Raw genomic sequence first — 15,415 nt, 5'->3', positions numbered from 1 at the left:
GCGGGTGACGGGGCTTGTGGGTATTTGTCCACTTTTCTACCCTGCGCGCTTTGAGCAATTCGAGATTGTGGTACCTTCAGACCCCTCTTGCGACCAAGCTAACTGAGGAGCATCGAGCTCGCTCGCTCGCTCTCTCTCTCTCTCTCTCTCTCTCTCACTCTTGGTTCCCTCAACCCATGTGTCGTCGCTCGCGTCTGTTTTTGCCATACCGACCGCGCGGCGGCTCTGCTTCTTCCATTTAACGCGCTTTGCTGGACTCATTAATCGCGTGATACAGGCCAAAGAATGATGCGCGTCCTTGTAGCCGTCGCTAATCTCCTGAGTGGGAGTAGCGCGAGGAAGCGTGCGCTGAGACTTCCCAGTTGTGTCTCCAGAGCGTATGAAAAAAAAACTTGCGGAGGTGGAATTTGTTAAAGTGTGTGTGTGTGTGTGTGTGTGTGTGTGTGTGTGTGTGTGTGTGTTCAGGCGTGCAATTGTGTCTTGAAGTTAAAGAGGATGTGAGGAGAGACAGGGAGCGTGGTGTGTGGCCGTGTTTTTGGTAGAGATTGCATCAGTTGAGTGTATGTGTCATGTGTGTGTGTGTGTGTGTGTGTGTGTGTGTGTGCTTGTGTATGCTTCAGTTACCAGGTCACGACCCGTGGTGCGCGGATGCGTGTGCGATATGATGAGTCCCTGCTGTTATTGGACCAGGGGAGGATGTGGTCAGCGAGCGTGTGGTTATGAAGCTACGCCATTTCCGCTAAGGACGCCGTCTTCAGGACACCCGCACGCTCTCTCGCGCACAGACACACACACACACACACACACGAGTTGACCCTCTCCCCAACGTGTGGGACCGAGTCCTCGGACACATAAACAAACATTGACTCTATGCAAGCGAGCGCCACCTGAGATTTATAACAAACACCGTGTGATCGACGCCCTCTCGACTGCCTCCTGTTTCCAGCGGCTACTTCTGCCTCCACTTTGCCGACGCCTGAAACGCACTCTCCGACGGAAGCTTGCGGACGCACGCTCCAGCTTTTAACCCGGCGCGAGCTCACTCGGGTTTATTTGGACAGAGAGAGACGCTTCCGCCCGCGGCGACTCGTCTCCCCGGTGTTGCGGATGACGCGCCTCCATTAAAGCCACTCGCCGCCCTGTGTGTGTGTCTGTGTGAGTCTGTCTGTGCGTTGCGGCTCGTCCGCAAGTGCTGCTAAAAAAGCAGCAAAGCGTGCGTGCGTGTGCGCACTTCATGGAAACCGCGCCTGAATGAAAACATTTACCCAGTCCTCTCCGCTGTTTACCGATGACATCTTGTGATTTGCGTCCCAGTGCGCCGTTGCAAACGGGCCGGGGGGGGGCGGGGGCGGAGGTTTAGAGGGGCGGAGCTCCTGCGCAAAATGTCTCGAGCCGGCAATCTTTTCCTGATATTTCACAGCCCTCGTCCAGCTGGCAGGGGTGGCATAGCTGTCCAGATGCTATTGAGACGTTTGTTCCCATGCGTCTGGGGGTCCCGGGTGGAATGTGCCGAAACCAAGTGTGGCTGTAAAGTTTATGACTTCCAATAGTCGCTCCCCATCGAAGACCTCCATGAGAGGCAGTGTGTTGCAACGGCCCCCGCTCCCACGGCGAGTATCACATTCACAACCCCCCCCAGGTCCAAGTAACCCCTGCGTTACTTTGCAATTGCGCACGTTCGTGCGCTCCCCTCAAAGAGGTGTATTTTGCACTTGTCTGTTCATTTTTGATTTTGCAGCAGCCTGCAACCCATCGTAGTGCACAACCGAGTGCATTGGTTGATGCTGTTTGAAAGGGAGAGAATCAGGACTGTGAATGCCGACACTTCTGATTTGGAAATGACCATGCAGTTCTGGCATTCTTGCGCGTAAAATGTTGCGAGGAATGTGATATATTTGATTGTGAGGACGTTCCCTCAAAGTGGGGACATCCTGACTCACTTTACCTCACAACTTCATCTTCAAACATTAACCACTAACGCCACAGTTTATCGGCTCGGTCTGGTTAAAGCAAGGCAAGAGTTTGGGTTCAGGCTGTCCAAATGAATAAGAAATGAGTGTGTAAAACTTGATAAAGAGAGATACAATTCAAAATACAGACACAAGTGGCTGGACAAGCTCTGTTTGAACAGATCCATGCGTGGGTCCATTTTGAATCGACTGCTGAATGTGCTCGAAACGAATGTGAGCGGCTCTCAGCTGCAGAGAGACGTGCAGCCAAAGGCCAGGCAGGGGCGAGACACCAGGAAGAAGCTCGCAGCGGGAGTGGAACGGTCCAGAGGAGCCGCAGAGTTCTGCCCAGCGCTATGAACAACTTCTTGTTCTCTCTGTCTCTTTGTCTCTCCTTTACAACATTCCGAGCCAAGAGCCGTCATAACAAGTGCGATAATGTTCGACGTCGCACACCTGGCACACCTTACTAAGCGTTAATTTTTCATGCCGTGAAAGGGATTTATCGTTTTGGAGAAGTGCTGGGAAAACTTGAAGATGCTGCGTTTTGTGCCTTTGGAAAGGCGTCGTCAGAGAATTGAAAAAAAAAAAAAAAAAAAAAAGCTCATGGCTGTCGGTAACACCCCCCCCCCCCCCCCCCCGCCCCGGCTCTCCAAAAGCTACTGTCGCCAGGGCCAGCAGCCCCGCGGATTGCCTGCTGATTGCATCAAGACACGGAGTTGCAGAGTTACAGTTGCAGACGTCACATTTTCTAGGCTGCGCGCCGCCTGTCACGGCGGGAGCCGCCGGGGGGGACGGTCAGGCTTGAGGTCACGCTGCCGACGGGGGCCAGGATTGAAATGCAAGGGGGCTCAGACGAGAGCTTGTGGGCTCAGGGCTGCGCCAGATGCTGCAGATTACAGTTGCAATTAGTCACACGCGGGCCAGGCCGGGCCGGGCCGGGCCGGGACGGGAGGAGGGGGGTTGGAGGTGGGGGTGTTACGGATGCAGAGTGTAAAATCCAAGGCCACGCCCCCAACTACAGCCTTGACCTTCGCGATGACGACCTCCGGGGATGATTCCCGCTATCTGGATGGAGGTTTTACGGGTCGATGACGCAGATGACGTGCGTTTCTCACTCGACTGCCTCAACATCTGCAACAACCTTGCGTTTGACGTCGGCCGCGCATATGTGTGCGACGTGCTTTTCGAGATAAATCATCCCTTCTCCCACCCAGAGCCTGTTACAGTGGCCTCAACAGGGTTGCCAACATGAAGTCATCCAAGCAGCCCCTCCCATCCAGAGAAGAAGCAGAGGGGGAAAAAAAAGCTAAATGAAATAAAACGCTGTCCTCAGGCTGGTGCCTTTCCATGGCTGACAGTCCGACTGGTCGTAATCAACTCCCTCAAGAGAATCAGTGGGATAATTTAACGCAGCTGCGATGGAAGTACAATGTCTCTTGCGCAACTGGGGTCTCCGCCTGAGTTGCACGAATCACGTGCGTTCCTGCGATGGGCCCGGACGTATTGAGAATGACAGGCACGCGCTCGGCCACGCCCTCCACCCTCCGGTTTCCAAAACTCTCATTGGCACGACACGCTTCCAGCCCTAACAACCCGCGTCAGTGTTTTGTTTTTTTTCATTTTCATGTCCACGCCAACGTAAAACCGCACTTTTGCAAATGTACACGCATGTGACGCCGAGTCGTCTTGCTCGTTGCAGGCCAGGCCCAAAGGCGAGGGGCTCACGCCCTACCAGGGGAAGAAGAGGTGCTTCGGAGAGTACAAGTGCCCCAAGTGTAAGAGGAAGTGGATGAGCGGCAACTCCTGGGCCAACATGGGACAGGAGTGCATCAAGTGCCACATCAACGTCTACCCGCACAAACAGGTACGGCCACCAGTACTCCTCTACCGACGACACGCAGCTCTGCGGTGGAGTGGGGGGTGTGGGGGGGGAACAGCCTCCGTTGTCGACGGGTCCCGGAATATGGTTTGCATTGCTGCGTGTTGAGCCGACTGTATTCCAGATGGCCTCATTAAAATAAAATCAAAGTCCCTAAACGACCGCTTTCGCCTCTTTAGAGCCGAACTGGCCGCGGATGAAGAAAACCCAGCGACGTGCCGACTGAGAAAAGATTATTCACCATCGACAAATCTTCGGAGGCGATTTTCCCTCGTTATTAATCGCCGTCTGCGCGACCGATGGTTGCAGTTGCGCGGAAATCCAAACCCCTCCTGTCCCCGCCGAAGCGTCGAAAACCGTTTAAAGTGAGATCACGTGGCGCGCTCCTCCAAAGCGGCCCACACTCTGGGGGAATTAAGGTTTAGGTGAGCTGTCCGCTCGGCTTAGCCAGAGAGACGGATCGCCTGAGAAAGAATCCGCTCGTGTTGTCTTTAGCCGCAGATATATTTATCCTAAATATTTCATCTTTTCATATTTATGCCGCTCCCCCCGGCTCCGCTTCCCCGAGATGAAATTAGGATTACAGCCCCCGGGGCTCTGTTTGTTCTCCGAGCGTCGCGGGCCCGACCGCGCCGCGCTCTGTTAACACTCCGGCTGCGCAAAATAAAGCAGGAAAAAAGACTCCCGAGTGCTTGGACGCATTCCGACCCAAAAACCCCTCTGGCAGAGAGCGGCCGCATTCCATTATGATGGAAAGTTAATGACTCGTTTATTGCTCATCTTTCGATCCAGCGTGAGATCTTGATTGGGCTGAACCAAAAAAAAAAAAAAAAAAAAACCCCTTTAAAAAGGCATCAGGCAGGACTGGGAGCGCCAATGTTTGCCAGTTCTCCAGTCTGCGCTGTGTCACGCAGAGTTTATAAAATCTTCACTATATGCTGCACACATGGAAGGAAGTCCTGTACATCAGCAGCGCATCAGTACTTTCCCCTCGGCTGGTATTTTAAAGAGAATGCTGCTTGCTACTTCAAACCATGTGGATTCCAATAAATCACTCGATTGAGTAGTTTTTTTCCCCTCCACACGCACAATTTTATGCCTCTTACAGGGGGAAATACATTTCTTGAATGCTCCAACACGGGCAGCGTTCGCTGCGGAATTCACCGCGGCTCTGCAAAAAATATGATCGCGAGCGTTTCTATCTTTCGTTCCTTTTGTGGCTGAAATACAGATCGGAGGGAGAACTCGCCGCATCGCACAGTGATCAAACTTGGCCAGTGAAAATGTTTAGCTCACTCCTGATCTAAACTTTTAGTTCAGAAGACAAAAGCCAACGTGTAAAAGATGACGGCGGTCTGCGCCTTAGACCAATGAGCAATCGTTGGCGATTTTTGGACTTGTAAAAAAACCATCTACATATTAATTTGCGGCTCAGGCCCTGATGTCGACAGTTCTTTTTGTTCAGCATCCGTGGAGACGATCTGAAACCGCGCGGCCTTCTCGCTGCAATTTTTCCAAGTAGGAGTTATGCTGGTTCCCCCTCACTTCTGGAGCAGACCCTCTCCAGAGGCCGTGCATTCATTAGCTGACACGCAGCCAACTGTAGGCTGCATTACTAATAGGTAAACAACTCGCAGGCGCTGCTACGTGTTGTGTCGCTCAAACCCCACGCTCGCTGCGCCTACGCTCGCTGCCGGCCTCTTTGGCAGGCGCCGAGAGTTCTGTGTCGGGGGGGAGGGGGAAGGAGGGCGCCAGACGCGGAAGACACAGTCGGGAAAACATACATCAGGATGTGGGCGGCCGGACAATTAAACAATCAAGTTCATTTGCCTCTGACTTTGGTGTTTAATGTCGGGTGAGTTTGGGAAGTAGCTCGGCGAGTCTGACTGTGAAAAACAGAACTGAATGGAGCGAATGGAGCCGGTCCAGTGGTTCCCCTGAACATTTCTGATAAGCCAAGCAGCAAAAATAACCACGCTAATGCGGATTGGGCCATGACTGGGTCTTTAAAACCACTGAAACCAAAAGCATGTGCCTTTTATTTAAACAAGGCTGAACAAGGCTGAAATGATTCTTGAATTCTTACGAAAACAAACACCAAACAATGTTTTGAATGTTGAATTTTTCAAAGCGTAAAGAGACGAAATCAGCAGCTTTTGCGCAGCTGTGTAATATAAACGTATGCAGATCTCATATGATTATGAGATCTGCAATTGAGATAGATTTTTATAATGAATTTGTCTGTTTCCCGACTCCTACAGGCCTAGATTTTCTCCACCAGGTTGACGTGCTGCTCTGCGAAAAGCCCTCATTTGCGCAGGGCTCGTCAGTTTATGAAAAAAAGAACTTGTTTCTTTATGAGACCTTGGAATAAACAGAGGCATTAGCAAAAAAAAAAAAAAACCCCAAAAAACTACTTCAAAGAACACAAAGAATTAAAAACAAAAACAAATAAAATTCCACTGTGATATCCACATGTTCTGGCTCGGGACGCGCTCTTTGTCCTGGGTAATGATTCCAAGAAAGCCACTGCGGCAGCGGTGCGCTGTTCTTTCCACACTGGTCATCGTGGTCAAATATAATCGAGATGTTCGCATTAAAAGCCACTTTTCCAGAGCTGCCGTTGTCTCTGCAACCCCTTTGTTTGGCTCCTGGTTTAATCCAGCTGTCGCCGGCTTCTCCCCCTCTTCCTCCCCCTCTTCCTCCTCCCCCTTGTCCTCCTCCTCTTTTAGAGGCCTTTAGAGAAACCCGACGGCCTGGATGTTTCCGACCAGAGCAAGGAGCACCCGCAGCACCTGTGCGAGAAGGCAAGGTCCTGGGCTACTACTGCCGCCGCGTGCAATAGATCACCAGCCGGATCCTGGAGCCGCGAGCGCGACCTCCAGGGGTCGTCCCATCCGCTTGCCGATGACTTTGTCCCCCGTCCGCCGCCTCAGACGGACACACAGAAACACGCAAACACACAGCAGGGCATCCTTCCCTCCTCACGTCTTAACTGCCGCCGTCCTTCACAAGCCTTGGATAGCGAAGCTATCTCCGCTCGCCTCTCTGCCTTTCCTCTCGTCGCCAACGTGTGGAACACAGATTTTTTTTTCAGCGACAGTATTGAAGATTGAACCAAGGATTTCGAGAAATGTGTAAATTTGGGGTCCGTGTCAATCTTTCATGAAACAAAACTTGCCAAAATCAGTGTTAGTTTTTTTTTGTTTTTTTTTGTTTGTCTTGTGACCACGTTGAACCAAACTCAATGTCGACGCTTTGCATTTCACCGGTGTCGCTGAGCGGGATTGGTCCCGGCCTCGGCGGGTTACCTCGACCTCGGGGTTTGTTTGTTTGTTGGCTTTGTGTTTACAGAGATCTGCCTTCCATCCTACCCCCCCCCCCCCCCCCCCCCCCCCGAGTGCCGAGTGAAACGTGTGGTCATGTGACGAACATTTAACCCCCGGCCGGCCACGCTCGGCGCCGTCGAGAGACCTTCTGACGTCTCGCCGCAGCGCATCTTATTAACTGTGAATTAACGGAGGGACAATGTGTCACACATCCCTCGCTAACATTTGGCCTATTTATTTTTCTTTCTTTCTTTTCATCTAGCGTGCAATTTTTTTTTTTTGGGGGGGGGGGGGGGGGGGGGGGGGGAATTGAACTCGGACATGGCGAAATGTTCCTGGGTGCGTTTGTACGTTGCATTGTTGCTTGCGTGACCGCTTCCATGTGTCTTTAGAAAAACTACTGTGGGTTCAGCTGTATAGTCACTCCTCATTTAGAGCTTAGAAGCGTGTGTTTGTGTTGTTTTTTTTTGTCGCCACACAAATTCTCAGCGGGGATGTCGCCTTGATTGCAGTGGCAGGGGTCAAGTGAGAGGGAGCGCTGCTGGGTTGAACAGCAGCGTTTACGGTGACAGTGGAGAACAATGGACCTGTACACATATGTAAGTTTTTTTTGTTTTTTTTCCAAAAAGCAAAAAGCAAAATCAGATTTGACACAGAATTCAGAAAAATGTCGAGGGCGTGTTTGTTGTTAAGCGATCGTCACGGTGGATGTTTAGGTTTCAAGCGCCTGTTGAATCCTGGCAGCCTAAGCAGACTGAAAGAAAAAAAAGAAAAAAGAAAGAAAAGTTCCTGCAAAGGACTTGAACCCTTCAAAAAGACAACAATGTCTAAGTAGCTGGTTGGAGTGTGCAGAGGGAGGTGAAGCTTTTCAGGGGGGGGGGACTGCAGCAAGATTCCTGGTCGGTGGGAGAAAAAAAAAAAGAGCAGTGGGTGCGATTTATTAAAGGTGGCCGTTTGTGATGTCGCGATGCAGAAATTATAAGGATGTAACGCAAGTGATGAAGAATTGTATTTTTTTTTGGTGTCAGAAGACAGAAAACTACACACCCTGTTTACATGTATCTCTGCGCAGACCTAAAGCCCCAGAGAGGAAATGCAATGTAGTTTGACTAATAGAAACCTGCCTTATACATTAACCTGTAATAGGAATCGTGAACTATCTTACATGTACTGTACTTTTTAGCCTTATAAAAGCTGGTTAGACTATATTTTATACTGTTACATACTGTGTGTGCCTTTTTCATACATGTATATATATATATATATATATATGTATATATATATATATATATATATATATATATATATATATATATATATATATATATATATATATATATATATATATATATATATATATATATATATATATATATATGTATATATGTATATATATATAGGTATGTATGTATGTATGAATCATTCTGAGATTTCGAGTGGCCTTTGGACGCTGGTGCAGAGTGTTGTGCGACTGTGACGCCGGGCAAGTTGAAAGCAGGTTGGAGATGTGACCGAGGGACTGAGGGAGTGTGAGCCGTCACGGGGGTGGGGGGGCGTTTGATCGGATGCAGTCTGCAAGCGGCGGCGGCTGTATTTCCAGCTGGCAATAACAATGCTACTGCGCTCTGTTGTCATGGAACATCAACAAAAGATGTCATTTGTTGTCAGAGATCTTCACGACAGAACAGTTACACGTGAAACTGTGGACCTCAACCTTGTTATTTTTTTTTTTTTTTTTGTCTGTTGATGTTTATCAAAGGAATCCTGGGTCGTGTATTCGTTGTTTTTGTTAAACATGGTTACTTGCCTCTGGTTGGCGAGTTTTGTGGTGGCTAACGATGGTACCCCCTGCAGTTTTTGGGAAATTCAGCTTCATTTCTATGCGTAACCTTAAAGGGACCCTCCGAGTAATTTAGCGCCGCCCTTCAGGGCAGAGAAGAGGCTTCACGTCAGAGGCTCACTTTGTGTTTCTAATCCTTTGTATACTACATTACCCATAATGCAACTAAACGTCATCAAATTACCTCTATGATAAGCTTCAAATGTGTGAAAAAAAGACTTTTTTCACAGATGCTTTTTTTTTCACATTTATGTGTGTATCTGTATTGAGTCTTTTCACACATGATGAAGGTTATCATATATACATTTATATATATATATATATATATATATATATATATATATGATCTAGAAGTAGTACTAAATGAACACTATACATAACTTATGACTGGTGGTGGCCTCTGTTACAAAACAACAATTACCAATGGGGCATTTGTATTACAGCTAGCTTAATGGCGCAACATGAATGAGTCCACTAGTCCTGATTATTTTTCTTCCTCCCCATCTCATTGTTTCGCCACCTTCCTGTCGCTCTGCGTGATGACACTAAACCAAGCAGGTTCTCATTGTCCTCAGTCGTGGCCTGTGGCTGCACTCATAGGATTGTATACCAATGATGCCTTATGGACGAACCTGCAGTTACCAGGCAGGCAGGCAGGCGGACGATGAATCCTGCCAGACCAGACTGATTTTACCCACAGGCGCGTCACGAGGCCATTTTCATTGGCAAATGGCAAAGACAGCGGCAATCTGTGCTCAACTTGCGAGGAAAAAAAAAAAAAAAATTATATAAACAATTTAAGATGTAATGTCTTGAAAGCTATATACTTGATTTTTCTAGTACATTTACAGTTCAAATTTGTTTTTGTTTTTTTTCTATGGAAGAGATGTGTATTTTGGAACATTTTAATGGATGTTGAAAATTTTTAAAGCAATCTGCAAAAGAAAAAGAAACAAACCCTTCCCTCTTTCCACAGTTATGTCTCTGTCAGAGGTTGACCATGTTATGTATATATTTGAGTGCCATTATTTTCAAGGATAGTAGCTCTTTTTAAGTGTTATGCAATATCGAAGCTTTCCGTGTAAGAAGAAGAAGAAGAAGGGCCTATTGCTGAGTAATAAACAAAAAAAGCTGGGAGTTTGTTGTATCCTCTTAATGTTTTACGGTGATCTGAGGGGTTATCCTGCAGGAATATTTATGGAAAGATTTTTTTTTACAACACTTGTTTTTGTATAGAATATGCAACAAAGTTATTCTAAGAAGGAAATACTGATGTCTACATAGATTATTATGAAGAAAAAAAAGAAGCTGGTACATAATTAATTACTTTTTCCCTCAAGTATAAGCAAGCCATTGTATTTTTTTTGTTTGTTATGTGATTATATCAGTGTTGAATAACCCGCAATGTATTTAGTTGCTCTGTGTAACTAATGTTGAGCTGCCTTTTGCATCCACACAGTAGCATGTACTTGTTTATGAACGTTATGAAGATGAATTGTGTTAACATGCAGAATTCTTAATTAGCGATGGATACTCACCACTGTATAAGCGCATTAAACTGTGAGACGTAGTTTGCTTAAAGCAGGAATGTCAAGGAACTATTATAAGAACAGAATTGTTTGTTATTTTTTTTTTTTTTTAGCTTAGGGAGTGTGTACTTTTTATTTCTTTCCTTGAGACGACGTGTGTGACAAAGAACTGTTCTAGAGTTTGCATGTGCATGTGTTTGGTTCTGAATGAAATATGTTGTGCAATGTAGTACCTATTTAAATAGAGTAGATTGCGTAAGTGCATAGCATTATAAAAAAAAAACACAACTCTGATTATTATTATTATTATTATTATTGTTCTTACTAGTATTTTATTTACCAATAGCATAACCTAAAATATATATATATATATTACAGATGTACTGAGTGTAATGCGTTAACACTTTACGTGATCAAATTGGACAGTTGTTGTTTGTATTCTTTGTATGATTTGAGATGTTTGCGATGTTGCAATAATGTAATGTTTGAAGTGGACACAACACAGGCTTCCTGGCAGGTGAGACAGTGAGTTTCGTGGGAAGCAACGGCAGCCGCGGCTGCGGTCGAAGACCACGGGTCTGTTTTTGACGTCCACGAAACGGCATTCCGAAATGTGCCTTATTCATTAGCGTAGGAAACATTTTTAGTGTTTGTGTTCTTCAAACGTTTAGTGAATTAAAGTCCTATTGAATACAAAACCACTTGGCTCGAGTGCCTCTTTTTTTTTTTTTTTTGGACTTAACTCTTTCCTGACAGAAAAGTATATATATATATATTTTTTTTTTTTTGACATAAATCAAAGTCGCGTACACGTTTTTAAAGTATTTCCTGTCTACTCCAAGACTGTTTTACATTCCCGCGGCTCTGAAACACTTTCCCGAAGAGTGCCAAAAGATAATAACCACATTTAGCTGTCAGGACTTGATTTCAACACCAACCCAGTCCGAGTGAGGACAGAAAACCATAACAATAAAAAGAAAAAAAAGGAAAAAAAGGGGGGAAAAAGGAAAAAAGGGTGGGGGGGGGGGGTTATGGGGCTGACTCGGGTGCTGCAGGATCAGTGTGGACGTTCCCGGCTGAAGCAGCTGTAAAGATGTCATTGTTTCTCTCCTCTGTGTGTTTGACGCTGGGCACAGCGCTGGAGCGTCGCCGGAGCCAAGTTTCCATGCGCAGCCCTGGACGTGCATTCCAAATGGCCAGAAGTGAAGCGGCGGAGGGTGGGGGGTTCAAATTATATCAAGTTTGTTACGACATCCCCGGCTCAAACAGAGCGAGGGCAGCAAAGTCTCTATGGCAACAATGTAATCTGAGAATTCAAACAAACGGTGGAAGGTCAGCGCACATATGGTTGCACTTAGGGGGCGAGAGAGTTGCTGTTTCGCGTCGCTTCGTTATTTACTTTCATAAAGAATTAGCCCGATAAGCAGCACCGCCCAGTCTTTGGCGTTTAGACGTATCCCAGCGTCCACTGCGCCTCGAGACTCTCAGCGTTCCAGATGAAAGACGGCGGTGGGAAGGGCAACACAAACATTTTCAGCTTTCGCCCCCCTTTTTTTTTTTGTTTTACGATTCCAGCAGTGAAAACACTCATTTGCGCACGTCCCCAGTCAGGCGGCGGCGATGGTCGGTCGTCCTGCGCTTGGCGCCGGCCTTAGGTGGATGTCCTGTGACTTCACATCCTGCTCCCCATGGACAGGAAGCCGGTGGTGCTGCATCACCGGCTGTCTAAAAACAGCTGCTGATCATTTCCAGGAAGCGTCAAAAGCAACGGGGCCTGTGGCACAAGCTAGGCCGCAGTGTCCTGTGCTGGGACTCGTGCTCTTGGAATCTAGAAACCCTTCTTTATGCGCCAGTAAATGAAGAGTTATCGTGCAATGATAGCAATTATTTTATTTTATTTTTTAAATATATACAGGACTTGGCAAAGAAGAGGGCCCAGGTTGGAATGTGGCAGAGTGGCGTTTTGTAGGTCGATGAGATAAAAGTGTTGCTCCCAGTTTTGATGAGTTAGTATTGGCTTTATAGACGTCACATTATAAGTTTAAACATGGCAGAAATGTTTAGGTTATGGATCTTTTAAAAATGTCCAGTATGATGTTACACTGTCTTTACCAATCCTACCCTCCTCTTCCAGAAAAGGTGCCGGCACCTCACTCCTTTCCAAAGTCAGCTAAGAATCCCAGACAGGTGTGCTTCCAGCCCTCTGGGAGGGAGTCCAGACAACATCAGCATTTGTCTTTGCTTTTTTTTTTTTTTTTTTTTTTTAAAAAAACAAAAAAACAAAAAACAAAAAACTTAATCCTGTGATGATGAATCACTGGTGTCCATGATCCAAAAACAAAGTGGGTAAAATATGGCACCTTTAAAACATAGAATCTGACGCTAAACCATCGGAAAAAAGTAAATAATATTCATTAAAAAACAAAAACAAAATTAGAAATAAAGTCCAACGCCGTTATTTTATCTCGCCGCAGTCAGTGACGACTATTTTCTTGATCACACCTCCATCGTGCAAACCAAACGATTCCATCTTGGTGACCACGTCCATCCCTTCCCTCACCTGCCCGAACACCACGTGTTTACCGTCCAGCCTGCCGCAAAAAACACACAGACAGTGTGAGCGATCCCCACCCAATGGCGCCTTGAGTGATATCTTACATTGAAGAAAGTCCATCAAAGTATTTACCATTCGGTCTTCTTGGTGCAGATGAAGAACTGGGATCCGTTGGTGTGGGGCCCTGAGTTTGCCATCGAAAGGATTCCTGCGAGGATTAACAAAAAACAAAACAAAAAACAAAACAAAAAACAAAACATTTCTATCGCTAAACGTGACACTGTGAGGAACATCTTGATCTCTTTTAGGGCACAGGACCATTTGCAGTACAATGACGCATTTGCAGCAACTGGGGAAGCATGACACAAATTAACTACCGAGTGTGGTGAAAGACTGTTTATCTCCACCGAAACTGATGGTAAACTGTGATTACACAACGGCTCGAAATCAAATCCCAAACAATCAGCATGTAAACAAAACTTTATCCGGGACAGACTTTTTTTTCTTCTCCTTCTGATTATTGCACGCTCTTTGCAGAAAGTAGGTCAATCACCTGAAACAGGACCTACTTGAAAACTAGGCACTGCCCCCTAGTGGCAAAGTATTACTCCTGATTTGTTCGCCTATTTCTTAAGATTTTTGGATTAGTCGTTTAATTAACAATCAAGATAATTATCTTTTTCGAGCACAAAGTTACTGCTATTGGATGTAGTCGTGCGTGGTGCGTGGTGCGCATGCAAGGAAAAGTAACAGTACATGAAAAGTACCTGGGCCAGTGTGTTTTAATTTGAAGTTCTCATCCTTGAACGATTTCCCAAATATAGATTTTCCTCCGGTGCCGTTGTGGTCGGTGAAGTCTCCGCCCTGTGACGGGACAAGAACAGCGGCGTTGTGGTTCAAAGTTCCAACTGTCTGCTTCAACTTTGTGTGCGCGAGACACTCACCTGACACATGAACTCAGGTACGACCCGGTGGAACACGGAGCCCTTGTAGCCAAAACCATACTCTGCGGTGCACAGTGCTCTAAAGTTTGCTGTAAAATGGGTTTTCATATATTTGTGTCAGGTGACAAATAAAAACATCCAAATCAGAATAAAAGGCACATACCAGCAGTCTTTGGCACCACATCAGCATTCAGCTGCAATTAAAACAGATACAATTAAAATCGCTTGAAGTGTCGGCTTATATTATACAGACGTGTGTGTGTGTCACCATCCTGCAGGTGTGACCGAGGTGTTCAGCAGACTAGCACAAGCTAGCTAGCTGGCTAGCAGGTTCGCTACCTCAATAACGATTCTTCCCAGAGGCTCGCCGTCGGCTTCCACATCCAGAAAGACAACAGGGTTCTTCTCCGGACCGGAAGAGAAGAGCCTGGTCGCGGCAATGCCCGGCGGGCTGTATTTCAGACGAGTTTTTATCTGAAACATCGCTGCTGCCAAGTTGAGAAGGTGACAGGGAGCTGCTAGCTAGCTAGCTAGCCCCATACGTGCTGTTGGTGTTTACAAGTGACGTCACAGGAACTCCCGCTCAAACAGCGACGCTGCGTGGATTTTGGAGGAGGTAAATTTTATTTCTGTGGTTTATTATGATGTTTGAAGTGTAAACTAACTTCTCAGAAGTCCTCATAATTTGTCTGTTTCAAATCCCCACCCAGTCACAACTGTAATTTCATCATCTTCTTCTTCTTCTTTTTTTTTTTTTCAAATGGTCAATGTGTTCACAACTTCACATCTAATTTGTTAGACTGTGGCTCATCGCTGCTTTTTTGACGACATTAATACGAATGCTTATTCTTACGCTATTGTTTTTTATTATTTAGAAGCTGGCATTTTTTAATTCAACTGCAGTGAAAAGTAGCAGTAATTTTCTTTTATTAGTTTCTTTATTATTTGCACACAAGTAGGAGTTTCAAGGTCATTTGTTTGCACTAACAAACTATTACGTGAAATTAGTTTTTTTTTTTTTTTTTTTTTTTTCCATCAGTTGAACACCGCAATTAGTAAGATAGCTGCTCGGTATCTGACCTTTTCATTTTGATTTTCTATTTTTCTTTTTTTTTTGACATGCTTGTCCCAACTTGTCATTGTCTGCCAAAAGATGGAGAAGCCATTGATAGTGTTTCATCTGAATACATCTTTATTAGATAAATATTAGGATGTCACGTCATCTAACTACATACAGATTTGCAGGACTAAAAATCACAATGTTTTTTTCCCCCCCAACTGTTTTTAGAATATGAAATGATTGTACATAGAATGTACAAAACCAAAGAGATAACTGCCACTTGTGCCAATCACTTCAGATTGTACCTTTATAGCATATTTCTTCTTCT

At 46.0% G+C, this 15,415-nt stretch overlaps 2 protein-coding genes and 1 long non-coding RNA gene across 3 annotated transcripts in view; 2 read left to right on the top strand and 1 right to left on the bottom strand.

Moving 5' to 3' along the window:
- Positions 1–6,811, top strand: part of LOC142896527 (zinc finger CCHC domain-containing protein 24-like) — a 30,084-nt gene extending 23,273 nt beyond the window's left edge. The window contains 3 exon segments of the mRNA XM_076038229.1: positions 3,652–3,816; positions 6,564–6,636; positions 6,639–6,811. Of these exon segments, the coding sequence (XP_075894344.1) occupies positions 3,652–3,816; positions 6,564–6,636; positions 6,639–6,676 (276 nt within the window). The 3' untranslated portion in view covers positions 6,677–6,811.
- Positions 6,812–7,476: 665 nt separating this feature from the next.
- On the top strand, positions 7,477–11,227 carry LOC142896583 (uncharacterized). Its single transcript, XR_012928375.1, has 2 exons — positions 7,477–8,432; positions 8,561–11,227. It is a non-coding gene; the product is annotated as an uncharacterized LOC142896583 (long non-coding RNA).
- Positions 11,228–11,536: 309 nt separating this feature from the next.
- LOC142896602 (peptidyl-prolyl cis-trans isomerase A-like) lies at positions 11,537–14,569 on the bottom strand. The gene is made up of 6 exons (XM_076038371.1): positions 14,367–14,569; positions 14,191–14,221; positions 14,028–14,116; positions 13,851–13,947; positions 13,216–13,291; positions 11,537–13,120 (listed from the first exon to the last, which is right to left on the bottom strand). Exons 1-6 carry the CDS (start codon positions 14,508–14,510, stop codon positions 12,985–12,987), a joined length of 573 nt encoding a protein of 190 aa, XP_075894486.1. The 5' UTR covers positions 14,511–14,569; the 3' UTR covers positions 11,537–12,984.
- Between the last annotated feature and the right edge of the window lie 846 nt (positions 14,570–15,415).

This window comes from Nelusetta ayraudi, unplaced genomic scaffold (assembly GCF_046127955.1).
Source record: "Nelusetta ayraudi isolate G7.1 ecotype Tasmania unplaced genomic scaffold, CSIRO-AGI_Nayr_v1 ptg000056l, whole genome shotgun sequence".
Taxonomy (NCBI): domain Eukaryota; kingdom Metazoa; phylum Chordata; class Actinopteri; order Tetraodontiformes; family Monacanthidae; genus Nelusetta; species Nelusetta ayraudi.
Note: the sequence above shows the minus strand (reverse complement) of the source record. Positions and strands in the feature narration are given on the sequence as shown.

What these genes read in the sequence shown, in the direction of transcription:
- LOC142896602 (XM_076038371.1), bottom strand. Translation starts at nt 14,510, where the DNA reads ATGTTTCAGATAAAAACTCGTCTGAAATACAGCCCGCCGGGCATTGCC. An exon ending in TACCTGAGTTCATGTGTCAG is followed by an intron (nt 13,948 to 14,027) that starts GTGAGTGTCTCG and finishes GTCCCGTCACAG; the next exon opens with GGCGGAGACTTCACCGACCA. An exon ending in TGCACCAAGAAGACCGAATG is followed by an intron (nt 13,121 to 13,215) that starts GTAAATACTTTG and finishes TTTTTGCGGCAG; the next exon opens with GCTGGACGGTAAACACGTGG.